Source organism: Orycteropus afer, unplaced genomic scaffold (genome assembly GCF_000298275.1).
Source record: "Orycteropus afer afer isolate SDZICR_OR568_19922 unplaced genomic scaffold, OryAfe1.0 scaffold00243, whole genome shotgun sequence".
Lineage (NCBI taxonomy): Eukaryota > Metazoa > Chordata > Mammalia > Tubulidentata > Orycteropodidae > Orycteropus > Orycteropus afer.
This window is the reverse complement of record NW_006921830.1, coordinates 1,008,291-1,021,769: the sequence shown is the minus strand read 5'-3', so window position 1 is coordinate 1,021,769 and position 13,479 is coordinate 1,008,291. Positions and strand designations below refer to the sequence as shown.

At 40.0% G+C, this 13,479-nt stretch overlaps 1 protein-coding gene across 1 annotated transcript; it reads left to right on the top strand.

Moving 5' to 3' along the window:
* Positions 1 to 9,794: 9,794 nt before the first annotated feature.
* LOC103204105 (chymase) lies at positions 9,795 to 12,908 on the top strand. The gene is made up of 5 exons (XM_007949245.2): positions 9,795 to 9,873; positions 10,498 to 10,648; positions 11,605 to 11,740; positions 11,979 to 12,233; positions 12,765 to 12,908. Exons 1-5 carry the CDS (start codon positions 9,795 to 9,797, stop codon positions 12,906 to 12,908), a joined length of 765 nt encoding a protein of 254 aa, XP_007947436.2.
* The last annotated feature ends 571 nt before the right edge of the window (positions 12,909 to 13,479 follow it).

The window sequence follows — 13,479 nt, the reverse complement described above, 5'->3', positions numbered from 1 at the left end:
CCACCCCTTCCTCCTGCTCTTCCGGCCTGCTACTCTGTGCTGCGCCGTGCTTACCTTGCTCCCGAAGACCTGGTCCCTCTCGGTAGGGTAACAAGGGAATGTGTTCAGTGCAGATCAGTGAGTAAGCACAAGCCCGCCTTGTTTCCTTGTACCCAGGTGCAAAACCCTGTATGACCCTGCATCATGGCTTACTGTGCCTCCCTGTCTCTGGGTACTGTAAGAATAATGAATCTAGTTACTTTTCATGTCCTCCCTGACACCTCTTTCCTGCATCCTACCTGACTTACCATTCCACAAATTTGTTAGAGAAACCGGAAAAGTGATTATTTTCTATGAAAGATATATATTTTCTTTTCTTTCTTCTGTTAACTGTTTAAAAAGAAGTTGTAGAAAATAATGTGTACTTTTCTTTTAATTCCATTATTAGAATTTTAACTTAAAAAAAAATAAAAAGCTCATAGTAGAATTTAAAAAAAAAAAAAAAAGTAGTGCCTAAGGCCTTGATGATTGCTAACCAGAAGGCTAGCGATTCAAACCCACCAACCACTCCTGAAGGAAGGTTGAGCAATCTACTTCCATAGAGATACCACCTTGGAAACCCAAGGAGGGGTCGCTATGAGTGGGATCCAACTTAACAGCAGTGAGTTTTTATTAGCATTTTAATGGATTGTGTCAGGGAATATGAGGTTTGGAAGTATTCTTAGAGAATGAATTTTCCCTGGGAGAACACTTATGAAATAATGTCCACTCCTAAAATCTAGTATAAACTTGATGTGTGATTTAAGGTAACTTTCCCTATCAAGACCCTGGTTTCCCCATCTGTAAAGACAGATTTTGGGCCAAAAGACATCTGAGTTCTTTTTCATCATTCAAATGCACTGTGAAGTGATATTAGGTAACTGATATCTTAGACAAAGACAGAAACTCAAATGCCTGTAGGAACTAGACAGGCAAATGAATGATATGGGGTGGGTGACAAATGTGGAAAACTGGAAATCCCATACCCACTATTGAATTCTAATTGATGACTGACACATGGAAGTCCCTGGGTGGTGCAAATGGTAACATGTTCAGCTGCTAATTGAAGAGACTGGACATTTGAGTTCGAGAAAGGCCAAGTGAACCACTTCAGAAAAATCAGTCATTGAAAACACAGTTCTACACTGACACACATGAGGTCACCATGAGATGGAATCAACTGGATGGCAAATGGTATTCCTGTGTGATAATGTATATATATATATGTATATACATTTGATAAAATTCAACACCCTTTTGATCAAAATTGGAGATCCAGGATAGAATGGAGAAAAAATGTGGAACAAAATTCAAAAACATAAAAAAGACTGGATTACTGGTCAGATGGAGAGTGGTGGAACCCTCAAGACTGTGGCCTGGGTTACTCCCATGTCTTAGCTCTCAGCCAAACAATAGAAAGGCCTATGAGCTGAACAACTGCACCAGAGTGGTGTACTCCCTGGATCAGTCAACCATGAGAGATTGGAAGGGGAGCATTTGCACAGGGAGAAAGCTAGACAGGCAGGAATGCACAGGGAAGGACACAGGGAAGGGGTAACCATAGAAGGAGGTGAGAGAAGAGCTATTACATTGTGGGGATTGTAATCAGTGCTATGAAACAAAAAAAAAAGTTATGAATGATTGAGTGTAAAACACATTTGCTTTGCAAAATTGCACCCAAATCACAATAAAAAATTTAAAATAAAAATCCAACACCCTTTCACAATAAAAGTACTTGGCAAACTAAGAATAGAATGGAAATACTTCAATGTAACAGGGATGTTTATTTGAAAATTAAAAACAAAAAAATCTACTGCAAGCATCATATTCCATGGTAAAAGATTGAAACCTTTCCACTTAACAAGACAAGGATGCCCACTTTCACTGCTGCTCTTCAACATTGCACTGGAAGTCCTACAATAAAAATAAATAAAAGGTATCAAAATTGGAAAAGAAGAAGTAGATGACATGGTATTATATATAGAAAATACAAAAGAATACACAAAGTTATTAGAGCTAATAAACTAATTCAGCAAATGTGTAGGTACAAGAACAATACATAGAAATCAGTTGTGTTTCTATACACCACCAACAAACAATCTGAACAGGAAATTAAGAAAAAAAAACTGTAAAGATATAATAATAGTATTTCCCAGGTTGTTGTGGGGGAAAAAAAGAACAATAACACCTCAGATACTGATACGAGTGTATCGAATTTCTGCAAAACCAAGTATGATTTGTAATGTGAGTAGAAACCCTAGCCCCACTGAATTAAACCACCTTTTTCCTATATGTATAAATTATCTATTTCTCTTTGGCAGTAAATAAGAAAGGCATTTGATTTTGAATCAGAAAAATTTAAATCTGAACCATAGGACTTGATACCAAGATTGACAAAATTGAGATAATAATACCTACTTCACAGGGCTGTTATGAAAATAATAATATATCTAAGAGTTGTGACACAAAGCATATGCATAGGTATATACTCTGAACCAAAAACAAACTCACTGCCATCCAGTCAATTCCAACTCACAAAAAGCCCCATTGGGTTTCTAAGGTTATAAATCTTTGCAGAAGCAGACTGCTTCATCTTTCTTCCCCAGAGCAACTAGTGGGTTTGAACCTCTGAACTTTATGGTTAGCAGCCAAATAAATGCCTTAACTGCTGGCACTGGCCACTTTTAATCAGACAATCATATGATCTACCATGCTGGGAATGACAAATTGAAGAAGACTGAAGTTGCATTCATTGTCAAAAATAACATTTCAGGATCTATCCTAAGTACAATGTTGTCAGTGAGAGGATAATATCCATATGCCTATAAAAAAAAAAAAAAAAAAAGTTAATACTACTATTATTCAAATTTATGCACCAACCACTAAATCAAAGATGAAGAAATTGAAGATTTTTACCAACTTCTGCAGTCTGAAATTGACCAGACATGCAATCAAGATGTATTGATAATTATTGGTGATTGAAATGCAAATGATGGAAACAAAGAATAATAAGTGGTAGTTGGAAAATATGGTCTTGATGATAGAAATGACGCCAGAGACCCATGATAGAATTTTGCAAGGCCAAAGATTCATTCATTGCAAATACCATTTTTCCATAACATAAATGGCAGGCATGCACATGGACCTCACCTGATGGAATACCAGAAATCAGATTTATATCTGTGGAAAGAGTCAATGGAAAAGCTCATTATCATCAGTCAAAAACAATCCCAGGAGCTGACTGTGGAACAGACCATCAATTGCTCTAGTTGAAGTTGGAGAAAATTAAAACAAGTCTATAAGAGCCAAAATATGGCCTTGATTATATCACACCTGAGTTTAGAGACTATCTGAAGAATAGATTTGACAAGTTGAACACCAATAACTGAAGACCAGACAAGTTGTGGGATGATATCAAGAGCAACATATATGAAGAAAGCAAGTAGTCATTAAAAAGACAGTAAAGGAAGAAAATACAAAATGGATGTAAGAAGAAACTCTGAAACTTGCTCTTGAATGGACAGTAGCTAAAGTGAATGCAAGACTGGACTTCCAGTAAGATGGTGGAATAGGCAGACAAGCTACACAGACCATCTTCAACAAAGAAAAGAAAAACCAATTGACACAGATACAGAAGATAATCCTGGAGCCCTGAGCTTTGAAAGGAAGGATACAGAAGTGGATTAAACATCAACTGATAGAAGACCTGAATGAAAACAGTGAATAAAGAGACAGAGCTGCAGACTGTCAGCTATCCTGACAGCATGGACAGTTTGAATATTTCCAAGTGGTGATAGAACCTGAAAATTAACCTAAAAATCAGCCCTGCTTGCCAAGGACTGACTGCACTGATGGCGGATGACTAAAAAGGGAAACAGCAAAGAAGGAGGCAAACTGAGCTGTAGACTTTCAGCTGTCTGGAGGGTGCAGCCATTTTGAAAGCTTACAAGTGGTGCAGCCATTTTGGATATTTAAAGAGACAGCATTCTTGTTCAGATTCCATGGACCTAAGAATAGGCTCTGCTTGCCGAGGACAGCATGGACATACCAGAGGCTGATGACTGGAGAGGTGTGATATCCCCCTTGTTACTCTTACACCCCACACTCTCTTGGTAAACGGAGGTGTGGCCATTCCTCACCTCCACCCACCTTCTGGGCTGGCAGGAATTCCATTCCAGTCTGTGTGTTCTGACAGAACCTGGGTGCCCTGCCCCACACCACCTCCCCATTCCCCCAGATTTGTTTTTGGTTTTTGGTTGTTTGTTTTAAAACTATTCTTTTTTCTTTCTTTCTTTCTTCCTTTTTATTTTTATTCTTTCTTTTTCCCTTCCAAGGTTCTAGTTTTGGGCTTTTTTTCTCTTCCATTTTACTGGTTCCCATTTTTTTCTTTCTTGTGGTTCTTCCCATTGTTTTTCTTTTTGCATTTTTCCCATTTTTTTCTTCATAATTTTCTTACTCTAGCTCTTTTCCTTTATTCCCACCTCCCCAGATATTTGAGGTGGGGGTTCTTTTTTTATTTATATTTATTTTGTCTTTTTAAAGTATTTAAATATTTCATCTCACTTATTGCCTTTCCACTTTTTAGTTTTGTCTTGTTCCTTTCTTTCTCTTTTTGGTGATTGATCCTGTGTGTTTATGTCATGTGTGTTTTTTGTCCCCTCTTTTCTACTTCTTTGGTGCTTCTTTTGATTGTTGTTTTTGTCTAACTGAAAGGGAGACAGTAACCATGCCCATATGACACAACCCTACCCACACCTCCTGCAGCCCCACCTACTGAGTGAGGGTCATCACTTACTTCTGCTCCAACTGGCCAACAATACATGATAGTCAATATAAGCCTGACTCACCCTTAACTGCTCTTCACAAACAGCTAACAGAGATCTGTACACCCACTCTCATTCTCTATCACATCCACCAGGAGACAGGTAGTGAATGTATAAGTGTTGCCGACTAGTGCATAGAAGAGCACAGTACCCTGCTTACTCAGATACATCCAAACAAAACAAAGAAAATGAAAATCTTGGGAAAATCACTCCAACATACCATCACCGATTAAAAATAAATGAAACAATGTCAGAATGTCTTAGAAACAACACACCATCACAGTCCACACAAAGAAGCAAGATAAAGTAGTAGAAACAAGAGACCAGGATACAGACTCAGAACACATCCTTGAGGAAGAAGCAGCATTAGAACTCCCTGATAAGGAATTCAATAGAATTATATTTAGGTACCTTCAATGGATTGAGAAATAGATCAAGGGAAACACTGACAAAATTAGGAAAACCACAGACAAAACCCTAGAACAATTTCAGAAGACAGTATGACAAAATAAATGAAAAATTAGAAATGATACAAAATCCACAGATTGAAATCCAGAAGATTAATATTAAATTCTCAGAAATAGATAACACACTCAACAAGCAAAGGAGTAGAATCAAATCAATGGAAGACAGAATTAGTGAGATTGAAGACAAATACCTCAATACTTCTTTGGAAAGGGAGCATAGGAAAAAAGATCAAAACAAAATGAAGAAATCCTAAGATTCATGTGGGATACCATCAAGAGGAATAACCTACATGTAATCAGAATTCCAGAAAAGGAAGAGACAAATAAAACTACAGAGAAAATATTTGCAGATTTGTTGGAAGAGAATTTCCCTGATATGATGAAAGACAAGAATATATACATTCAAGAAGTCCAATGAACCCCAAACAGAATAGACCCCAAAAGAAAATCACCAAGACATATCATCATCAAATTCACCAAAACCAAAACCAAAGAAAGAATCCTGACAGCAGCACAGGAAAAACAAAAAGTTACCTACAGAGGACAACCAATAAACTAAGCTCTGATTTCTCAGCAGAAACCATGCAGGTAAGAAGGCAATGGGATGGTATATATAAAACCCTGAAAGAAAAAAATTGCCAACCAAGAATTATATACCCAGCAAAATTGTCTATCATATATGAGGGTGAAATTAAGACATTTCCAGATAAGAAGAAATTAAGGGAATTTGTTAAAACCAGACCAACCTTACAAGAGATGCTAAAGTGAATGCAAGAAATGCTGAAATAAAAGAGCTGAACAGAAGATTTCAAAGGACAATTTGACAAGACAAAGTAAAGTATTATAATGAAATGTGCAAAGACTTGGAATTAGAAAACCAAAAGGGAAGAACTCATTTGGCATTTCTCAAGCTGAAAGAACTGAAGATAAAATGCAAGCCTCGAGTTGCAATATTGAAGGATTCTCTGGGCAAAATATTGAACAATGCTGCTGTTGTTGTTGTTATGTTGTAAGTCAGATTCGACTCATAGTGACCACTCTTTGGGTTTCTGAGGCTATATCACTACAGAAGTTGATTACCCAACCTTCCTTCCGAGCAGTGGCAGGTGGGTTTGAACTGCCAGTCGTCTGGTTAGCAGTCAAATGCCTTAGGCACAAGGCTACCAAAGCTCTCTACCATTGAACAAATGCAGGAAGCATCAAAAGAAGATGAAAGGAATGCAGAGTCACTGTATCAAAAAGAATTGGTATCAACTACTTCAGGGGTAGCATATGATCAAGAACCAATGGTATTGAAGGAAGAAGTCCAAGCTACACTGAAGGAATTGGGAAAAAAGGGGGGGGGGAGGGCATGGATTCCAGGAATTGACAGAATACATATCGAGATGTTTCAACAAATGGATACAGTTCTGGAGGTATTTACTCTTTTACACCAAGAAATTTGGAAGGCAGCTACTTGTCCAACTGACTGGAAGAAATTCATATTTGTACCCATTCCAAAGAAAAGTAATCCAACAGAATTTGGAAATTATCAAAAAATATCATTAATATAATATGACAGGGAACGTCCAGAAATGCAAGCTGGATTCAGAAGAGGTCGTGGGATGAGGGATATCACTGCTAATGTCAGATGGATCTTAGCTGAAAGCAAGGAATATCAGAAAGATGTCTACTTGTGTTTTATTGACTAGGCAAAGGCATTCAACTGTGTGGATCATAACAAATTATGAATAACATTGAGAAGAGTGGGAATTTCAGAACACTTAATTGTGCTCATGAGGAACCTGTTCATAGATCAAAAGGCTGTAGTTCAAACAGAACAAGGGGATACTGCATGGTTTAAAATCAGGAAGGGTGTACATCAGGTTTGTATCCTCTCATCATACTTACTCAATCTGTATGCTGACAAATAATTCAAGAAGCTGAACTATAATAAGAAAAATGCAACATCAGAATTAAAGGAAGAATCATTAACAATCTGATATGCAGATGACACAACCTTGCTCGCTGAAAGTGAAGAAGACTTGAAGCACTCACTGATGAAGAGCAAAGTCTACAGTCTTCAATATGGATTACACCTCAATATAAAGAAAACAGAAATCCTCACAACTGTATCATAAGCAACATCCTGATAAACAGAGAGCAGATAGAAGTTGCCAAGGATTTCATTTTACTTAAATTCACAGTGAACATCCATGGAAGCAGCAGTCAGGAAATCAACATCATATTGCACTGGGCAAATCTGTTGCAAAAGACCTCTTTAAAGTTTTCAGAAGCAAAAATATCACTTTGAAGACTAAGGTGCACCTGACCCAAGCCATGCCATTTTCAATAGTCTCATATGAATGTGAAAGCTGGACAATGAATAAGGAAGACCAAAGAAAAATTAATGTCTTTGAATTGTGATGTTGGCAAAGAATACTGGAAATATCATGGACTACCAGAAGAATGAACAAATCTGTCCTGGAAGAACTGCAGCCAGAATGCTCCTAGAAAGCAAGAATGGCCAGACATTGTCTCATTTACTACTTTGGTCATGATGTCAGAAGGGACTATTCCCTGGAGAAGGATATCATGCTTAGTAAATAGAGGTCAGCAAAGAAGGTAAGACTCTCAAAAAAGATGGATTGACACATGGCTGCAATGATGAGCTCGAGCATAGCAAGGATCATAAGCATGGCGCAGGACTGGGCAGTGTTTTGTTCTGTTGTATATGGGGTCTATATGAGTAGGAGTTGATTTGATGGCACCAAACAAAGAGAGCCTTAGTCACTACACTGCCAGAGCCCCTTAAGCATATACTAGGCTCTCAAAAATGGTAACGAAAATGCCATTTGAGTTTCTTATGATATATATAAAGCCCTATCGTAGCTTCTGTCCTCTTCTCCCATCTGTTCTCTTTGTATCTTTCTCCTTCTGCTAATGAACATTTAATTCTGAGAAAAAGAGTGATCCAGAGTAATGTTTTTCAAATTGCTGGTAAACACCCTTTAAGTGAGGTGCCACTGACATTTTAACAAGGAGTGGAATGGAAACTAACAAAAAGCATTGTACGTGTTGTTGTTACTTGCTGTATAGTCAGTTTTGACTTAGTCCCTGTGTACAACAGAATAACACACTGCCCAGTCCCGTGCCTTCCTCTGAATTGTTGCCATGCTTGAGCCCATCATCGCAGCCACTATGTCAATCCATCCCTTTTTGCTCACCCTCTATTTCACCTAGCATGATATTCTTCTCCAGGGACAGGTTCCTTCTGATAACATGACCAAAGTATGAGAGACGAAGTTTCACCATTCTTTCTTCTAATGAGCATTCCATTTATACTTCCTCCAACACAGATTTGTTCGCTCTTCTAGCAGTCCATAGTGTTTTCAGTATTCTTTGCCAACACCACAATTCAAAGACATCAACTCTTCTTCTGTCTTCCTTATTCATTGTCCAGCTCTCACATGCATATGAGTCTATTGAAATTACCATGCTTCCAGGTACACGCTAGTCTTCAAAGTGACATTTTTACTCTTTAACACTTTAAGAAATCTTCTGCAGCAGATTATCTTCAGCAAAATTTTACTTGTGAAGGATAGTAATGATATTGTTCAATAAATTCCACATTTTGTTGGATCACCTTTCTTTGGAGTGGAGACAAATACAGATCTCTTCCAGTCAGTTGGCCAAGTAGCTGTCTTCCAAATTTCTTGGCATTAATAAGTGAACACCTCTAGCACTGCATCCATTTGTTGAAACATCTCAATGAATATTCCATCACATCCAGGAACTTGCTTTTCACCAATTCCTTCAGTACGGGTTGGACTTCTTCCTTTAACACCAACAGTTCTTAATCACATGCTACCTCCTGAAATGTTTGAAAGTCAGCACTTTTTTTTTTTTTTTTTTGGTATAGTGACACTGTGTATTCCTTCCATCTTCTTTTGGTGCTTCCTGGATCACTCAATATTTTACCCATAAAATCCTTCAATATTGCAACTCCAGGTATGTATATGATAAGAATAGATATTATAAATACTGTTTCCTGAAATTTTGAGTTATTTCTGTATTTGTTTGTGCTTCTGTGCTCACACATACATATGCATGTGTATTGGTCATTTTGCAAAATGTGTTCCTTATTGTAGGCCATAGCCATAATAGTTTGTATGCTTCAGACTCTACCCTCTCCTGCCCCACACCACACTAAATTTTCTGGTGGGCTTTTAACCAGCTTCCTTAACTGGATAAGACATGGTCTCTGCTCTGGTTGGGACATCATTATTCAGGGCTCATCCCAGGAGCCATCATTTGGGAGTTCAGGACTCAACATCTCCTCTGGCATAACTGATAGCAATGCTAGAATTTCTGATTAGAAAGTCAACCAACTTAAAATTAGAGAAGAAAATGTGACCAGGCAGTTCCTGTGGTTAACAGCCCTGCCCCTCCCTCACTTGTTGGGAGTTATAAAACCCAAGACTGGAAAACAAAACCAGCACCTGACATGGGTGGCTGCTCTCAGAAGATGCATCTTATTTTTCTTCTCCTACTGGTCTTTCTCCTATCGCCCAGAGCTGAAGCTGGTGAGTTTGGGGATCCTTCTCTCTGGAATCTAGAGGATCAGCTCCTAAACCAAAGAAGCTTGATTTGAATATAGCTGACTCTTAAATAGGGTTCCAGGATCTCCCTTTAAGAGTCCTAGAGTGAACTCTCCACTTGGGATATGCCCACTCATTCCCTATAGACAATGGTAGTTCCCATAAACAAGGAATTCTACAATGATTGGGAAAAAAGTCACAGTAAGTGAGAAGGATAGCCCCAAGAAAACAGTCACATCCTTTAATCTTCTGAGCTTTGGTATTACCCATTATCTTGTGACTTGATGGTTCTGTGACACCACTTATGGGCTGTGGAAAAGCCAGGACTGGAACCTGGAGAGCTTGTCCTGCTCAATGACACAATGATGGGGGGAAGGTCTATGGGGGGAAAATGCCTAAATGACTTCTAAGACAGTGTTAGTTGTTGCATTCTGAAAGAAGGAATGAGAATTTATGTTTGGAAAGCAGAGAGACACGTGAGAGGGAAGATGGGTCAAAAACAGATGAGAGGATGAGATTCAAGGGAAACCTCTCTCAACTTTAACCCAACTTGTATGTTCTCTAGAGAGTATGCTGCCTGTGTTCAAACCCTGGGGTTCTCTGTTCCAGGGGAGATCATCGGGGGCAAAGAGTGCAAGCCACACTCCCGCCCCTACATGGCCTTCCTGGAAATTTGCACTTCTGAGGGTCACACGGGCCATTGTGGTGGTTTCCTGATAAGACGGGACTTTGTACTGACGGCTGCTCACTGTGCAGGAAGGTGAGAAGACAAGGTCTTATTGATCTCCAAGTGGGGGAAATGGTAGGAACCAGAGATATACCCATGGTGTGGCCTAAGGTGGGGCTCCAAGACATGAATAATCTTTAAGGAGAGAGAAGAGTTGGACTTGAAGAAATTAGTCTCCTACTTGAATAGATAATGTAAGCCTCGGTCACTGAGAGCTGAGGAAAGAGATACTCCCTCCAAGGATCCTTCCTCTAAACCTAGTACTCCTTCATCCCCTCCCCAATATAAAGATACATGACTCACTTTAGGGGTCATGGTTCACTGGGTTTCTTCTACTGTATCCTTTTCAAGAGACCTGGTCATTAGTTCTTAGGGACCAAACCCATCCTACTTATGGGAAACAGAGAACAAGTTTCACATGGGACTCTATATTCTCCCCTTTCCTTTGATATCCCCTATGTAAGATGGCTGGTTCTGATATCTAGCTCCTTGGATTTGTATATACTAACTCTGCTCCCATCTTTCCTCCATGACCTGATCAGGAAAAAAAAAAAAAAAATCCACTGCCATCAAGTCAATTCCAACTCATAGCAACCCTATAGGACAGAGTAGAACTACCCCATAGTGTTTCCAAGGCAGTAATCTTTACAGAAGCAGACTTCCTCATCTTTCTCCTGGAGTGGCTTGTGGGTTTGAACTGCTAACTTTTCAATTAGCAACTGAGTGCTTAATTACTGCACCACCAGAGCTCCAAAGCCTGCTCAATCCCCAGAAATTCCAGAGGGTCCTGGAAGCTGTCTCTGTATTCCCTGGAAAAACTGTTCCCTGAGTAAAATCTGAGCCTCTCAAACACCACAAGTGGCCCAGAAAAAGGCATTAGTAAAGACCGAATGAGACACTCCATCCTCCTTTTCTCAAAATGGGTACATCTCAGGAGAAAACCAAAACCACCACTATTTCTTCTTGTCCTTCTCTCTCCTTCACCATAGCTCTATAGTTGTCACCCTTGGAGCCCACAACATAAAAGAAAAACAAGACACTTGGCAGAAGCATGAGGTCATAAAACAATTTCCTCATCCAAAATATAACGGCTTTACAGTGCGCAATGACATCATGTTACTAAAGGTGATAACATCTTTCTTCCCCTTCTCTGCATCCTGTCCTCTTAGTCCTCGCCAAGTCCCTATTGACCTGAAATTTCCCTGACTTCTCTCTGAACCACACTCCATGTGTGGTTCCGTTCCCCACTAACCCATTTGGACTTTAGTTTTGGTGGGAAGCTATTCACCCTGGTCCTGCCTGATTGCCTCCAACTGCTCTGTGACCCATTTCTCATGCTAACAGCTCCCCATTCCCTTCACAGTTAAAAGAGAAAGCCAACCTGACCCTGGCCGTGGGAACGCTCCCCCTCCCATCCCAATCCAACTTTGTCCCACCTGGGAGAATGTGCCGGGTGGTCGGCTGGGGAAAAACAGGAGTGGAAGAACCGGGGTCAGACATTCTGCAAGAGGTGAAGCTGAGACTCATGGATCCTCAGGCCTGCAGGCACTATCCAAATTTTCACCACAATCTCCAGCTGTGTGTGGGCAACCCCAGGAAGATAAATTCTCCATTTAAGGTAACCCTCACACCTGGGTTCTTCCCCACAAATTACCGGTGGAGGGCCAAAATTCTTCTGGGAAGGGACAGGGTCAGAAAATTGTCAACCAGTGAGAAGTTTGGTATCACAGGACTGAGGAAACCAGCCTACCCTCTGCATATCCCTCCTCCCATTGTCTGGTACAGTTTCTGACCTTTCATCCCAGTCTGCTGCACAGAGAAAGTAAGCAAGATGAAGAAGTCTTGGTGGTGTCCCAGGGAAAGAAGAAGGCATCAGACCTAGAAGTACAACTCCATTAGGAGTCAGGGCTCTTGGCCTGACTTTAAGTCTGACTGTGACAAGGGGTTGGGACTCACAAGCAGGAATGGGGGGACTTCTTTAACTCACCTTCTGCTTTCTCTCTCTCTCTCTCTCTCTCTCTCTCTCTCTCCCCCATCCCTCTCATATATATATGTGTGTGTGTGTGTGTGTGTGTGTATATATATATATATATATATATATATATATACATACATACACACATATCTTTCTCTCTCTCCCCCTCCACAGGGAGACTCTGGGGGACCTCTTCTGTGTGCTGGGGTGGCCCAGGGCATTGTCTCCTATGGACGGGGGAATGCAAAGCCCCCTGCTGTCTTCACCCGAATCTCCCATTACCGGCCTTGGATCAATAAGGTCCTGAAGGAGAATTAACCCTAGGAGCCTTGGCCAGCCTGAGAAGAAACCCAGACCTGGACCTGAACCTCTCTGTGCTAACTGCTGAGGCTCAAGAAGCTTCCTGAGTATTACAGAACTCTCAGGAAACTTCAATAAAGACCTGCTTCCAGACTTGAGTGTGTGTCTTCTCTCTCTGCTGCTCTCTTTAACTTGCTCATAACACAACAATTCACATAAGTGAATTCCTAGCCCAGGAATTCTGTAATATTTGGAAGGGTTGTGGGTGTGTGACTGTGTGTGGTTGTGTAAGAGAGAGAAAAGATAATGGGAAAAAATACAGAAAGAGAAAAAGGGCTTCCCTGCAGAGGAAGAATCCATTTTCCAACTAAAAAAAGAAATTATATCAGCTCTTTCCTTGTCTTGATCATCAACCCTGTACCCTGAAATATCTTTAGTAATATCCAGAAACAATAAGAACATTTTGAATTGCAAACAAGATGTAGGAAGTTGAGTAGCATCCCTGACCTGTTCCTGCTAGGGCAGTAGCAATCCCTCTCCAAGTTGTGATGATCAAAAATATCTCTAGACAGTGATAAATGTCCCTCAG